Consider the following 16,999-nt stretch of genomic DNA (forward strand, 5'->3'; position numbering starts at 1 on the left):
TTCACTTGTACATGGCTTTCAACTATAGCATCTCCCTGGCTTGATTGATCAGTCATATACCCTTTCTATGATTTGGACAATAACTTGAGGCTACCTACTGCTACACATGAAGGACAGGGATAGACATACAGCATTGGTATGATCCATGAGTTGGTTCATCATCAGGTCTTGTAGATGAGGCTTTCTTTTTCCTGAACACATATTCCCTCCTTTCCCGAGATCTTCTCTAACAAGTTTTTCCTGCCATACAAGTCTGAGCTAGGAGTTGCTTATGCTGGTTCATCTTGACATGTAAAAGGTCTTATACTCATCTGGAGGGATCGGGACAACCAGGATGATGAGCACACACCCACTGGCTCAACACTCAGTGAACACTTCCTGGCTCAAAAGATGTGGAAAAGGCCCAAGAATTTTTATTATAAACAAAATGTTCAGGTGGGCCTGAGGCTGCTGGTTAGCAACCTGCAGAGCCACACAGAGGACTGCCCTCTACAAGCCTGTAGCAACCTCAGCCTCTATATCTATCCATCTGACACTGTTTTCTATCTCCAACAGCTAATGTGGGGCTTGGTACTCAGTATCTCCCATCAGATGAGTATGGAATAATTATTATTACTTGGTAGTACATTTATTATGAAAAGACTGAAGCAGGGGCCTCATCTCTCCCCCATGATGTTCTTTTGAAAAAGCAGGTGAATGTAATCAAAGGTCACCTTTTATGCTCAAAAATGAACTAGTGATGACTAGTGACTACAGTTGTGCCCTCACAGGGAAGATGGCCCTCGTCTGTCCCCTGGGAAGGAGAGGTCAGTGCGACCACTCATCTTCCCTGGCCTTTGTCACAGTGAGCTGTGAATGTTACTGACAGCCTCCTGCCGCAGGCATCTTGTGAGCCTCTGCTTCTGACACACACTGGGAACTGAGTCTAAGAGCAGCTGCTGGTCACTAAGTGAATTTACTTCACGAATCATCTGAGGATTGTGCTCAGATATAACTGCATTAGAGGCTCTCTGGCAGCCCCCTGGTGGCGGTACGGAAGAGACAGACCACCTGAAAAGAGAGATGCGGATATGTTTACACTCAACGTCTCTCTTTGTAAGAAGGAAATGAAGCTCAATAAAATACTGGGAGTCACAGAAACTGTTGGCTGAGCGGCTCTTCTTCAAATGGTCGTTTTTGCATGTATTTCAAAGACACGAAAGTCTGCTTGCCTACAGACAGTGGTACTCCATGCCCAACACATCATTCCAAGCAGCTAACCGGTGAGAATTCCATTCATCTCTCTCTCCCTCTATCTTTTAAACACAAAGGCATGCTTTTATTTTTGTGTCATTCATGCCAACATACGCAAAAAGCTATGTTGCGTGGATCAGGCATTCAAAATAATTTAATACTTGACACAAAATTAATTAATTACTTTTAGCTTTGTAATGTGTGTGGGTATAAGTCCAGGACTTAGGAGTTATATAAAGAAATATGCAAGGTTAAAGGGTAGGCTAAGTACCCAACAACTTGCACATGAGCAAGAATTAAAACATTTATTCTCCAAATACTTCTAAGCACTTACTACATATATGGACTTTGCTGAGCCCCACGAGCCAATATTGGTTCAAGGACATATGAGGAAATACAGACCAAGGACACACTGGATCTTTCCCTTTCTCAATGGTTTTCTGCCTAATAGTTTAAGATATCAAAATAGTCATCTCATTTGACGTCTACTTGTCTACATCATATTGCCAGAAACCTAGCATAACCATTATACATCTCTCTCTAGTAGTGCTATTAAGTCCGGCATTTGATACCATGCTGTAACCAACAGTTAGTAGGCTTAGGTTGGCACTAATGCTTAGTTGCACAGACAATATTATTTGTCATGTTAGACATTAAAGGAGTTGACATGATGGAGATGTTAAAAGGAATGTGTGCATGAAAAAAAAATACAAAGGAAGTGATGCAGAAGCTAAGGAGTGAAGAGTATTTAAGATGCCTTTAATCTTACCTTAGAGTTTTGAATATAATTTGCAAAAGATGAGTAAACTGGAAATATTTCCTAACAATATGAAAATATATAGATACATAATATAAATCAGGAGCAAAATTATATAAGAAAAGATTAAAATCATTGGACAGGCATCTGTTCCATTGGTAGACAATAGTTTAAGGCATAAAATCAGTTGTAATGCTTATATAGCTTCCACAAAGCCACTGAAATTATCTGGCCAATGTTGTTTTATTTGAGCTTGAAATATTCATGTGTGGCATATAATTTGTAAACTTGCTTTAAAATAATTTCAAATAATGTAGGTGAAATATGTAAGAAAAAATTATATAGACACTTCTTTCCCCCTGTAAATACACCATCAGCATCCGCATTTCTCTGTCAGGACCACGGTTAAGGCTGTGCATACCTTCTGAGTGGGAAAAAAATGACTGGAAGTTTATTAGGCAGTTAACTGAGTCAACTGGCCTATTTTATTCATTTACGACTGAGTACAAATTGCCCAAGGAATATCTTACATTGAAAAGTTTCCTCGTTGGTGTTAGTGGCCAAAGAATGGCATGGTAAATTAGTACTTCCAGTTAGAAAATGTATACATAACTGAATCATATTTATATAATTTATTACTATTATATATTATATCTGTGCGAGCATGTGTGTATATGCATATATTTACATTTTAGCTACTTAGTGTGTGCGTAAGGATTAGATGAGGAGTGCATACTTCCACAACATGTGTGGAGGTCAGAGGGCAATTTGCGGGAGTCAGTTCTCTCCTACCTTGCGGGTCCAGGGATTTGAGCTTAGATCATCATCAGGCTTGGCCCACCTCTTTACCTCTATGTCAACCCGCTGGACCAAAAAAAATCACATTTTAAACGCATCCATAACATGTTTCATTTAATTAGCATCATAGAGGGGATAGAGAAATCAAATCTACAAAAGTGATCTGGCATTGTTTAAAAGCAGATTAAGAAATTTACTAAGACCCACATAAACTAGCACCAAAGGGTCTAAGGGGGCTGCTCATGTTACTCTAATACAGACACCAGTCAAAAACTGCAAAGTGCATTCACACCATTATACACCTTAATGTCATTGACAAATGCAAGCTCTAAAATACATTTTATTATTAAAATATCCAGCTTTATAGGCTTATTTTCTACATATAAAATCCCACAGCAAAGAACAAAGTTTATAAAACATTTTCTAAAACATTTATAAAAATATTTTTCTTAAAATTAATTTAAAGCTGACCTGGAAGATGTTATCCAAGTCTTCCTATTATAAAAACAATGAAGAAAATATTTTTAAATAATCAGAATTTATTTGCTACAGTATTGTTAATCTCTTAATATTGAAGTCTCTTTGGTGAAGCATACTAAAAATGTGTGTATCCTCTGTGTGTGTTCTCTTTGTGTGCTTTCTGTGTCTGTGTGTCCTTTGTGTATGTGTTTCTGGTCTCTAAGAATTTTTGCCTTATACTCTTGGTTAGAAGCATCGTCTTTTGATCATCAGATGTCTCTAGCCCATGGAATGCCATGAAATAGGTAAAATGTAAACACATGCATAAACATACCCATATACATACATGGTCACATATATAATATAACATTTATGTATTATGTAAATGTGATTTGTTTATTTATAAATTTTTAACTGGAAGCATACATTTACCATGCCATACTATCTAAAAAGATAGTTCTTTTTTAAAAAATTGGTTGTTTTATTTATTTACATTTCAAGTGTCCCTCCTCCTGGTTTCCTCCCCACAGACCGCCTATCCCATCCTCCCTTCCCCCTGCCTCTATGAGGGTGCTCCCCCTCTCACCCACTCCTGCCTCACCACCCTAGCATCCCCCTATGCTGGGGCATCAAGCCCACAGGACCAAGGACCCCCACTGATGCCAGATAAGGCAATTCTTTGCTACAAATGCAGTTGGAGGCAGGGGTTCCTCCATGTGTACTCCTTGGTTGGTGGTTTGGTCCCTGGAAGCTGTAGAGGGTCAGGTTAATTGATATTGTCGTTCTTCCTATGGAGTTGCAAACCCCTTCAGCTCACAACTAAAAAGATAGTTCTTATCAGAGACATCCCTACTGGAAAACTCCAGATCATTCATAAATGCACCTGGGAATACACAAAAGCAAGCCAGAAGCCTGTGTTGTATGGGAATCCAGTACTTTAAATAAGATTCCTCATCTACACAGGAACTTGCAAGTCCAGGTTTACCATCAAAACCTAGAGGCCTGAGCTACCACGCCCTAGTATGGAGCTACCCTAGCAACTGCACAGCCTTCATTTGAGTCTCTCCTGTGCTTTTAGGGAACATTTGGTTTATAATCACGATAAACTGCTCTAGTAGCCGGTCTCTTCCCAGATGCTGGAAAGAACAAGAACAAAATTTTCCCTAATATATAGTTCTAGAAAGCACGATTCTACCAACCACTCTATTAACGTGGCCTAAGAGTATCCAGAAACAAATGGCAGCTTCTCTCCATCCTATCCTGAATCACTGACTTGACCTTCAGCACAATACCTGTTGTTGCAAACTTTTCTTCTGTCCCCTTACTGTTTTTATTGTTTATTTATTTATATCTAATGAAAAATATATTTATTGCTACTCCCTTAAAAACAATTGCTTTCTATATATTCTCTTGATATTCTCCAACAGCTCCCAAACTGCAATTGAGATCTGGGAAATGGAGACCAAGGCATTTTAGAAACCCATTCATCATTTGCTCTGCAGCATTTAGCCTTAAAATAAAATTGAAACTTTGTGGCAAATCCATTATGCTATAGTTTAAAAGAATGCAATAGAAGTTTCAAGTATCAGAACACTAGAACATTGTGTCCATCAGTGTTTACATCCTCAGAAATGAGGCATCTGCTCTGTTGGATAGAATGATGACTAGAACAGGCATTCTTCCTGGCAGCTCGAACAAAACTTCCAATACCATTGACAATTTGAAATTCAAATGAGAATAGGAGTTCCACTCCTGAGAAATAATCTTATAAGAAAAATTCATCCTGTTATTTGTCATAGATAATTGAAAATTTGCAATGTTTAAGTTTATACAATTAGATTACTGCCCATGCATACAGTGATCTGTATGGTTTTTTTCATATTAACAGAAAAATATCTAAAGTTGTATGGGCAGGGTGATGTTTTTCTAAAATGTTATGACATAAATATATCAGGAATTAATAACAACATATTCCTGTGGTTTGCACTTTCTAGAACATAGTCTATCTAGAGGTCAAATACATTTTCTTTTTATCCACAATTTTAAATTTTATGACAGTGACCTTAGGTCATCTGAGCATGCTAAAAAGTGAAAATGTCATTTAAGCTACTGAAAGCTGAAAACTCTAATCACAATGAGTAATTAGAATTTGGGTGAATTATGCCTTTTTCATGTTTGCTATAACTAGATACATAAACTTTGAAATTCTTAATGAAATTGCAGCAGATTAAGTAGAAGGAGCTTCCAGACTATGTGTACACTTGATCTATTAGAATCTTAAACTGATGCCTCTCTTTAATTTCAATTTCATTATAATGTTTATTACTGGCAATGTTCTCTCTGATGCACCTGTCACAAGTACCGGAGAAATCTTTGCTAACCCCATCCTATATATACTATTTATTCCTTACTCAGTTGGAACTATCTTTACAGCTTTGGTCTCACATTACTGTTCAGTCTGCTTGGCTTCTTAAAACCTGTATGCATGCATAAGTGTGTGCTCTCATCTGAGACAACAAATACCTACATCATTCTCTTGCACATCGCAGCCTGCACCATGAATATCAGGGTATTGTGTTAGGAACTGGGCCACATAAGTCATAATAGACTTCTCATCTGGCTTGTCCACATCCACGTCTGTGAAAACAAAACTCAAATATAAGTTAATTTACCCTTCAGATGTTTATTAATAGAAGTTTTGAAATGCAGCTGCTATACTTCAAACTCCTACCCTGTACCAGACAGAAAACAAAATTTACTAGTAAGAACAGTTTAGTCTACACGATAGTGAGTGGAAATTTAATCACCCCTGTAAGTGACATTTTTGAGAGAGAGCTCTTGGGGAAGTAGCACATGCTCCTTGTAGGTCATTTCAAGACAAATCAATCATTCATCAAAGATGCTGCATAATGACTTAGACACCCTATCAGTTAAACATGCAGTAACATGTCAAGCTGAAAACCCAAGTGAGCATGGGGGATCAAAATGCCCATGTGTGTAACACTCATGATGGCTGGCATAGTCATAAATATTCCTGCCTGTCACAAAGAACCTGGCCTGATCCGTTGTACTGTGCCTGATTTCTCAGAGAGCTTCTTCGCTGTAGGGTGCTCCAAATTACAGTGACTCAGACAGAGACTCTCTTGAAAGACGGCCTTAAAGCATTTCAATCATAATTGTTGAAGCTACTAATATTTATGCAAAACCAGCATAGGTCAGGCAAAAAATGTTTATATATGCAGTAATTATAAATGGGGAAGAGGAGCTAGATAAACTGTTCAAATGTACGTAACAGTATTGCAAAGCAATGTATGCAGCCAGAAGCAAAGAGAAAAAACTCCAAATGCCACAATCAAATACAAAACTAACTCATCAGTTTATAGACTTGACTTGATCATTAGACTTGAGATATCTTTTCTAGGGACCATTGATGTAGGACCTAAAAGTGACATAACTCCCATGACTTACTAAGGGAACAAAAGATCTGGAATCCCTGAGATGCCTTAAATGTAAATGTTGCAATGCCAGGATCCCTGATGTAAAAGATACAATGTGAAGAGGGAGTAAAATTACTTCAAGAAATGTGAAGACAAAGAAAATCTATATTTAATGTATGACATATGCTGTGACTTAATACATTTTGATGAATCTGTGTTAACATGTAATATGTAATTTATTGATACCTAAGATTCCATTATATGTGTGTATATGTATGCATGTATGTATGTATGTATGTATGTATGCAAACTACTATCATGGGTCTTATTCTATTTTAATCTAGCTCCTTCACTCAACCAAGGATTTTCCTGGGCCTCTCATCTCAGAGGGAGCCCATACAGGTCTCTGTGAGTTTTTCTTGGAGATAAAATGTTCTGTGTTGTAGAGGTAGGAGCTCATTCTGAAATCTCATTTGTAACAAATTTATACTTACTGTTTACATTTATACATTAATTAGTAGAAAATCCACAATTGCCAAGCAAATAAGAAATGATCTTTAGCAGCTGGATAATCTACTTGGATGTTTCTAATTCACCGTAATAAACAACGTACTCATTTATTAACATTTATTGAATACATCAGAACTGCCTTTGGAGGCTTGAAAGAACCAAGTCTGTTTCTAAAATGTCTTTGAATGGCTAACCTTTCCAATTATGTGCCAATCAACTGGAATGATGAATATGAGTTCCCTTGTGAACTTTGCTGATCAGCAGGCACTTAGTACTTCCAAGTGCTAGCCTCTCTTTTCTGATAGTCCTTTTCTGAACTTCTATTTCTTCGAGACTTTGGTGATTTATAGGTAATTCTTTTAACAGCTCTCCTCCCTCACACATCTACTATGAAAACCTTTCAGCAGAATATCTTTTTTTTAAAAAAAAAATAGTTGAGAATTTCTTACAATATAATTTAATCTTATTCAAACTCCAATCCCTCCCAGATCCACTCCTACCTTCCTACCCTCAAACTTCATGTTCCTTAAAAAAATAACCTATCAGATCAATTTGTATTGCCCATATATCCCTGGTATAGAGCTATCTACAGGAGCATGGTTGGCCTACCAGAAGCTCTACCCTTAAAGGAACCTGACTCTCCCATCCCCAGAAGCCATCGGCTGTCCATAGCTCCTCAGTTATGGGTGGCATTCATGAGCTCCATCCCTCTCGATGCTATAATGGTGACTGATCTGATCTTGTGCAGACAACCCAAGCACAGCTGTTGTGAGTTCATGAGTACAGTGGTCCTGTCTTTTTAAAAGGCACTGCTTGCTCCTATTCTCCCCAGTGACTGACTGACTCTTACAAGCTTTCTGCCATTTCTTCTGCATGTTTCCTTATCCCAGGGGAAGTGTGAAGGATACAGGTTTATGTGTGGCGGACGAGGGCAGACTTTACTGACATTGATTCTTGGCACTTTGATCAATTGTGCTTCTGCATTAACCATATTCCACTGATCCAAGAAACTTTGATAAGGTCTCAGAGCTGCCAGATCATTGGATATTTGAGAAATATAAATTTAGAGCCATCAACAGGATATTTTAAGTTCTGTTCATAAGGCTGATATGCCAATGGCAAAGAGGTGTTTGGAGTATTGACATCATAGTCTATTCCCCAATAGGGTGACAAATAGACCTTGGAAACTTATTGCATTGTGTACCCTTCAGGGCCCTGTTCCTTAATGGGATCTCAAAAGTCATGAAATGTGTGGATCGGGTACAAGCAAAGATGCCACAGCCTACATATATCAGTTGAGGATCATTCCACGTACCTTCAGGATCAAGCAGTCTGGGGATGCCTAGTTGTGTTTCAGCAATCGTGAAGGCATCCTCCAGGTTTTCTCTGTTAGATCTACTCTTCACCTTCTCCAGGTCCACCAGCTCAGGTCGGATAGCATGGATGACTGAATGAAAGGCCAACCCAGTTCTCCAACTCTTCCCGAAGTCTTTCACTTCTATTCCCATCTGCCTTATTGTGATAAACACAGAAACGACATCACAGTCTGAACTGGTAACACCAGCTCAGCACTTTATGGTTTTGAACAAACCCAGTCATTTTAACCAGAGATGTACCATGTCAATCAAAGACATGGTATATCAATCAAACTTTTTGTAGTTATTAAGATGAACAAATTTTAATGATACATTTTTCTTTCTTTTCATTCTCTCATTTCCTTTCTTCTTTTCTTAATTTTTCTTGAGAGAGTCTTACTAAGTAGTCCAGTTTGGACCTGCCAATTCTCTTGTCTCACACTTCGGAAAGACTGAATTGGAAGTGAATATTACCATGAGGTATTTTCTAAACAGTGTGTTTCCATTATTGTTATAGGCATTTAAAATACATTTTATGCTTGTCTTTGTAATGCAAATAGAATTAAAATGTATGAAATAATTTCTAAAAGGGAAAAATATTAAGATGTAAAAAGAATGAGTCTCACTTTGTCCTGTGAGCACAGGTTTTAACAGATGATGTGTTTGTCATGTCAAGTGCATTATAGAATGCACAGACAAATCAATCCAGTCACATATGCAAACCAATGCAGCACACATGCGAATCAGTACAGCACATATACAAATTGACACAGTTCCATATGCAAATCAATGCAATGCCGTTACGTTGACGACATTATGTAGCACTTACTCTACTCATCAAACTGTTTGCAGACTTTTTTTTTTTTCAATTTTCTTGAGAGAACTGTCCTAGTGGTGAATCTTTTTTCTTTGGTGGTAAATTTGATCAATGCGAAACCAGTCCTAATTGATGCAGTCATTCAAGCTGGTGATAACATTTTCTTATTAAAAATAGAAGCAGCACATGCTTGCAGTGAGACCCTCCTCCTGTGTAGAACTTGCCAAGTATAACGGGAGTTCGGAAAGAGAACATCAGAGATGATACTGAGTATGGGCAGAACCTTGTGGCTCAGGGTATAGGCTACAGACACCAGTGCTTACGTCACACTTGGCAAACACAATCTTGCCTAATTTCTTTTCTGAAAAACTGGTCTCAACAGGCCAGTGAAATGGCTAAGCTGGTAAAAGTGCTTGTTCTGAAAGCCAGGCCACCAAGCTGATTTTGATTCCCCCAAGGGAGAGAACCACGTGGAGCCCAAGGGTTGTTCTTGGTTTCCACATGCATGCAGTGCCATAGTCACCTCCTCTCTGACACACACACACACACACACACACACACACACACACACACAAAACCAATTAATAAATTTGAATCTTTAAAAAAATTGTCCTGTTAACTTTATAGATGTTTCTAAATGAAACAGAAACATCATTTAGTTTTTAGCAGGTTCTCAGGGTTTCCATGAAATATATATACCCTGAAACACTCATGGTAACTTGATAAAGTTGGTAAAGCATACTCCAGTCATAACCTGGAAAGTACAAACTTGGTTCTCAAACATACTTCATTAGTGTACACTGTAAAAATGTAAGTGCTAGGGGCTGGAGAGATGGCTCAGAGGTTAAGAGCACTGATTGTCCTTCCAGTCGTCCTGAGTTCAATTCCCAGCAACCACATGGTGGCTCACAACCATCTGTAATGGGATCTGATGCCCTCTTCTGGTGTGTCTGAAGACAGCAACAGTGTACTCATATATACTAAATAAATTAATTAATTAATTAAAAAAACCATAAGTGCTAAAAGTAGCACCTTGAACAACTGTGTACTATAACATAAATATGGTAGAAATATCTGCTAAGGCTTTTGTAAATATAAAGCAGATTTGAATAGTCTAACTAATTAGTTTTTACCTTCCCAGTATATACGCGATTTTTTCCACAGATATTTGATACCTTCTACACTCCATCCCTGTTTTCTGTTGATTTGAATATTACCTCTCCATCTTGCTCCTTAGCACGCTGCCTTTGCTCATATTTCTACATGTGAAGTGTTTGTCTCATTAGGCGACTATAAATTAGTCTTTAACAGAATAAATTTGTAATAACAGAATATGTAAAAGCTCATGAGTAGTCACCATATAATGAACTTTTTCTGACTTTCTTGGATTTGCATTATTCAAATGAAACATGTATGGTTTCCTTAAATATTTACTATCTTAGAGTAATTGAACCCCAATACATATATGTATATATAATTAAAGATAAGACAAGAAAAAGAAAATTTTCATTGATATCAGTACGCAAGTTGTAGACATAACCTTGAGGTGCCACAATATCCACATTCAGGCCAGCCTCCGTTATATAAGCAGATCATGATGAATACAAGCAGGAGACCACCAGCCTACCTAGATTGTGTCTGCTCCCTGTCCAGTAAGACTGCAGGAGATGCAGGGGTGCCCAATATGGTTCCAATAAAGTAATGCATAAGCCATGTAGGAGGGCTTCAAATTTAACTTCTACTATAGTCTATAAAAAGAAGCAAAACTTTGCTTTTGGAAATATTTCTGACGACATCTTGAGTCATAGCCTCCCAAATTAGAAAACCACCCACACACCTTAAAAGCTAATCAAACCCACATACAGTGTTAATATTAATTATATCCTCTCTGTTCAGTTGCTCCCTGCTGAATTTTGCTCTTTGAACATTTTTTTAAAAAAAATTGAGCTCCCTATATTTAGTGCCTCAATATTTCAGAATAAGGTCTTGTTTATAACTATGTTCCAGAAGTAGATAATTAGATTCAGATTGGCCTTTATGCAAGCAAACCTGGGAGTAAACAAATTAGTTTTCTGTGTCATTGAGGAAGAAGAAATGAAAATTTCACTTTTATGTGAAAAAACTTATTCACAATATCAGCAGACCACAAAAAGTCATGACCATCAAACCTCATGAAATCCACTAAAAGAAGATGTTGACATTATTTTATTTTTGTCCATGCTAATAAAAATGTGGACCTATGTAAACTTAGGTTGCATATAATAATGTTAGAGTTGATAGAGAATTCAGTGTTCCAGATAAACACCAAAGTAGCAAAATGGAGGTGGTGGGGAAGGGAAAGTTGTCTAGGAAGACACCTGGGGGAAGTATCAGGAAATGCTAAGCTTTTCCCCCAGGATCTGACCCTAAGCTTACATTGCCATTAACTAGAACACAATGACATAATGAAAGGGTAACCACATATAAACTTTTCGCAATCTTTTAAATGAGAGTAGAAATTCAGAACAATGGCCTAATTAGAATTAGCCTTCATGCTATGAATCAAAGGTAGATGATAAATCAATTTTATGAATCAGGCTTAGTCACATAAATGAAGAATGGATTTTATTACAGTGTTTTCCTGGAGTATGCGTGTGGTTTTATGCTTGTATTCAGTTTTTATTACCTTTGGAGTGCACCTTGGTATGCATGTAGAGGTCCAAGGACAACTTGGAGCGTTTCTCTCCTTTCTATTCTCCTGGGATCTAACTCATGTCATCAGGCTTCCAGGCAAGTGATTTTGCTGGTTGAGCCGTCTGGGCAGCATGTGTGTGTTTCTAGTTTCACTAGAGGAGAGTGAAGCAATGCTTGAAGCAAGGATGCTCATACAAATGTCTCCTCCAATTTCACAACCACGAGAAGCAATGAGAACATTAAATTGGCAGAGAGACTATTACTGGGTTTCAGGTTAAGCAAACCATTGGCACTTACTTGCCTGCTGTGTGCTGGACCCACTTTAACAGAGTTTTCTTGGCATTTCCCTGGATCTTGGTGGCTACCTTTCGTTTACTGGGTGGGCTGGCAGTCTCAGTGCTGACCATGCTGTCCACAGAGGAAGCACTGCTAGACAGAGACTGCAGCTGTGGTAGGTTGCTGGTCAGCTCTTCTATCTGTGTTTGGAAGCAAGTAGAAAACAGTTCAAGTGACCGTTGCTCACCTTTTCTCAGAGCTTATGTCCCAATGGAGAATGATTAATCTTAGCATCCTATATACCCCAGAAAAAAATATTAGTTCTTATAGGCTATGGTTGGTATCTTAGCCTTTTTTAAAAAAATACTTTTTTGAGGCTTATTTAATTTATTTTGGGTTTCAGATTTCCTGAAATTGAAGTTATAGGAGGACATAAACGGCCATGTGGGAGCTGGGAACTGAACCCTGGTCCTCTAGAGGAGCAGCCAGTGCTCTTAACCACTAAGCCATCTCTCCAACCCTTCTAGTTTTTCTTATCCCTCATATTAGCTTGCTGCATGTGTCTTACACACTTCTCTGTATAAGATACTTATTTTTCTATATTTATTCAATGTTTATTCTTTGAATATTGACTAGCTGAGTGGATACATTAATGGTATAGGTTAAGCTGTTTCCTTAAGGTTAGGAGATTTGTCCCCCGTGTGGTGATATTGAGGGGTACCAATGTAGTCAAAGGTAGACCCTTGAAGGAACCTCTGTGGGAGCCACATTGGGAAGGAGCTAGTAAGTCTTAAAGTTAGTTCTCAGGAGTGCAAGCCATGTGCCCCTCTTATCTCTATGGTTTCTCTCATCATGTCACTTCTCTTTCTTGTTCATGTCCCTGCCATGATGTCACTGGCCATGGAGCCCTTCCCAAAGCTGCCACATGCAGCTGTTCTGTTCTTTATAAACAGAGCCTTGGTTGTTTTATTATACCAATGAAAAAGAGATTGGTATAATTAATGAAGTAAAACCTAGTGATTACTTACTCTAAAGACAAAGGCAGGTTAATTTCTCCCAAACATGTTAAATAGGATTTAGAACTATTCTCTACCCAGGTAAATATAAAACATTTTCCTGAGCTCATTGTATGCCTCTCATATCTCCATTATGGCATGTCTACTTTTGGCTGCCTTTGCTTTTCTAAGGGTAGAGGGTTTACACGTGACACACTTGAGTGGGAGAAACAGAAAATTTTCTCTTAAAATATGAATGTCTGCTGGGTCAAGATTCAACTAAAGGGTGTAGAAAAGAGGGCATTTTGAACATCTGCCACCCTTTCCCTCTTTGATGTCACATCAGACAAAATACCAAATGTAATACAATACCTGGAAATACAGGATAATGGTCCACATCAGCCCAAGAACGATTGATGGTCGGCCATCAGCAATATCAGTAGCATTAATGTTGACTAATTTAATCTGTTTAAAAAGAAAACGTGCTGAAAATTTACCAGAATATTGTGACTCATTTAATGGTACAATAATTAAGATGTTAGATAATAATAGCATTTGGTCATGCCTATGTACTGGCACACACACAAAAGGCAAGCCATAGAGACAAATAGGAACATGGGTTCATGAAAATTTCAGGGGCATTTGTTAAACTTACACATTGAAAACAAATATAAGATAGACCTCAAATTTTTATTTTGTTTAAAGTTAGAAAACACAACAATGTAGTACCATGCAGGGAATTGCCAACAAAAAAGTCAAACAAAAAAAAAAGCACTTATTCTTTATATATTTAGAAGTTGACTAAAGAAAAAGAAATCATGGTAGGTAGCATTAAAAGATACATTTATGTTGATGCTTTTTACCAAATAGCATAGAAGTTTAGGTTCTCTTTTACTTATAAAAGTCAGCAGTTGAAACTCTAAAATGTATACTAACCGGTGATCCTCTGTACATGGACTGACATGAAAAACAAAAAGAGAAGATAATGTGCGCATGGAAATAAACTACAACAGTGTTCAGTTGTCAGTGGGAACAAAAGGTAGACCAGTTAGCCAAGTCATCAGGGAGTGGGATTTAAGGAGGAACAGAGGAAAGTCAGGCAGCTTCAGGACAGAGATTATTAGCTCCCCGGGGTGAAAATACAGAGCTTTGAGAGTAGAGTTATCTGCCCATAATCATTCTCGATTGTCCCTTGGGAAGCTTTTCCAACCATTGAAAGTTATTTTCTAAGGACACTATGAACTTAGAGAGCGCGTCACTCTGTCAGTCGCCCAGCATGCAAAGGGCATTGCTCATTACTCTTCCCACAATAACTAGCAAGGTCAGGAAAAGGATATCCACGGCATCTCAGACTCCTTGCTCAGTAATTCTCAGCCAGGTTTTCAAAGAATATATCACTAACAAAGTTCAGAAGTTTGTAAATAATTTTCTTCAATAAAAGTTTGAGAGAAACTGAATTGCATTACTTTCTATGCTTAATCAATTCAATATTTAACACATGATTCCTATATTTTTAATAAGGATATAGGGTTGGTCTATGAAATAAGACACTGGCAAAGGAAGCCTTCTCTTTATAAATGATATGTGTTATAATGTACCATTAAGGTTTTCACTCAGATATTATTAACAGGAAGAACTTTGTTCTTACACTGATAACTCACTATTCCTCAAAATGAAAATACAACACTACTATCAGAGAGGTAAATAGGGCATGGAATAGCCTAAAAGCCTCTACTATCATGTCCATTCTACTTTCTGTGAAAAACCCACTGAGAGTGATTAAGAACAAAATCTCATTGACAGAGATGAGAGCTCTGAATACAGTCTCAACACTGCACAAAAAAAGCTATAGTTGTCTGTGTGCATCTCCTTGTGCCTGAGGTTTTCCATGGTATCAAATTCATAAAATCTGTTGTACCAACTTACCACAATGTAAACTATTTAAAGAACACAAGCTTATTTTGCTTCAAGTTTGCAAGTTCAAGAAAATATTCAATTACACATTTGTGGAGTATTGAATTTATTCAGAGAATATAGACTGAAGAGAAAATAATTTAAACATCCTGACTTCTGGAAGTCTAGGGATATGTGTTTATAAAGCTGATTGGATATTACTCTATGCCAACATTCTCTGCTCCCACAAAGTAGATAGGGCTAAATCTGAGAGATACAGCCTGTTGAGAAGGAAATGTGTCAATCAATATCTAATGCATGTATATGTACCTTCTGACCTAGTCTAAGGAACTACCTGGATATATACTTTCATTCCTGTGCAGGCATTTTTACTCACTGTTATAAACCACATCATTATTTCTAATTGAAAATTAATCAAAACTGAGAATGGTTTATAAACTGTGTCTTCCCCAGGCAGAGAAATACTATGTAACTGTAAGAAATGAACAAGGAAACCTATATAAATTGATTTAGGATGATGGCTAACTTCTCCCAATAAGCAAGGAACTAAAGGCAATGTGTATGTGTGTGTGTGTGTGTGTGTGTGTGTGTGTGTGTGTGTGTGTGTCTGTGTATGGAATATAAACAGTAACAAATGAGCATGAATCTTTTACACAGAGAAATTTCAGCAGATAGGTAAGAACAAAACCAACCTAGGCCACAAGGAAAATATTTTTTTTGATAGAATCAATTCTAACATTAAACACAGGAAGATATGTGCAGAGATACCTCTCTCTATTTGCTCTATAGAGTTCCCACTGGTGCATGCATTAGCAATTGTGAAACTAGTTTGCATTTAGATTAGACTTGAAAGAAGAGAATATGTTGCTCATGAAATCTAGGTTTCTCACTATCAGATAAAGCTGAAACAAATGAGCATAAAAGGCCAGAGGAAACAGTTTGGTGCTGGCATGGAATCAGAAGTATCAGTGTGAATTAATATTTTATATACACACAGATAAACAGACACACACAAAGACACATAAACACACATGTATAGGGAAAGCCTCTCTCTCTTTCTCTCTCTCTCCCCATGTTTGTGTGTGGGGGGGTAATGGAGAGAGGAAGGGAAAAGCAAGGAAGACATTTACATAGGTGTGCACACATGGATTAGAAAAATCACATATTTTCTAGATCTGTCTAAAAGAGTCTAGTTGCAATGGCATCCCAGCAGCTACACACACATCCTGCACACAGATCTGGCTCATAGATACCAGTCACAAACAAAACTAAGAAAACCTCCTTGGAGAAGGAGTCAATTTCAGACCTATGGAAGGGAAAATATTTGATAACCCAGAACACATGTGGCCACATGATACAAAAGAGATGAGGCCAGATCTATAGGGTGCAGATATCAGCTGAAGGACTCTCAACAGCCAAAGCTGAAGTAACACAGCAACACATCACAGAAGCATAATCAACTCTAACCAGAAAATAAAACAAATATGTAAGTTAATACCAAAAGAAATAAGAAGTTGATAAGTAGTCCATTTCTCTTTAGAATACTTTTAGCACATGCATGTGTGTGTGTGTGTGTGTGTGTGTGTGTGTGTATGCATGCAATGAGATGAACATAAAGTCACCAATGGGCAAGTGGAACAATAACTATTTGAAGGCAGTGGGAGTTAAAATTTGAGAATTAAATAATAGGATATTCTCAGTTAGCTCCCTAAAATTATTTCTCAACTCTAAGTTGGAAAGTAGCAACATTATCATATGAAAACATTCAGATGCAA

At 37.6% G+C, this 16,999-nt stretch overlaps 1 protein-coding gene across 14 annotated transcripts in view; it reads right to left on the reverse strand.

Annotated features, from left to right (window-relative positions):
* The window catches only part of Syne1 (spectrin repeat containing nuclear envelope protein 1), a 506,592-nt gene that overhangs the window by 378,833 nt on the left and 110,760 nt on the right, over positions 1-16,999 (reverse strand). For 10 of the 14 annotated variants that reach the window (XM_031352591.1, XM_031352581.1, XM_031352587.1 and 7 more), the window contains 6 exons: positions 14,247-14,267; positions 13,683-13,775; positions 12,337-12,515; positions 8,510-8,706; positions 5,775-5,884; positions 2,003-2,053 (listed from right to left, as the gene is read on the reverse strand). In XM_031352591.1, the coding sequence (XP_031208451.1) occupies positions 2,003-2,053; positions 5,775-5,884; positions 8,510-8,706; positions 12,337-12,515; positions 13,683-13,775; positions 14,247-14,267 (651 nt within the window). The remainder of the gene's footprint in view (positions 1-2,002; positions 2,054-5,774; positions 5,885-8,509; positions 8,707-12,336; positions 12,516-13,682; positions 13,776-14,246; positions 14,268-16,999) is intronic. The other 4 variants (XM_031352586.1, XM_031352597.1, XM_031352585.1 and 1 more) reach the window with 3 other exon arrangements.

Source organism: Mastomys coucha, unplaced genomic scaffold, assembly GCF_008632895.1.
Source record: "Mastomys coucha isolate ucsf_1 unplaced genomic scaffold, UCSF_Mcou_1 pScaffold5, whole genome shotgun sequence".
Lineage (NCBI taxonomy): Eukaryota > Metazoa > Chordata > Mammalia > Rodentia > Muridae > Mastomys > Mastomys coucha.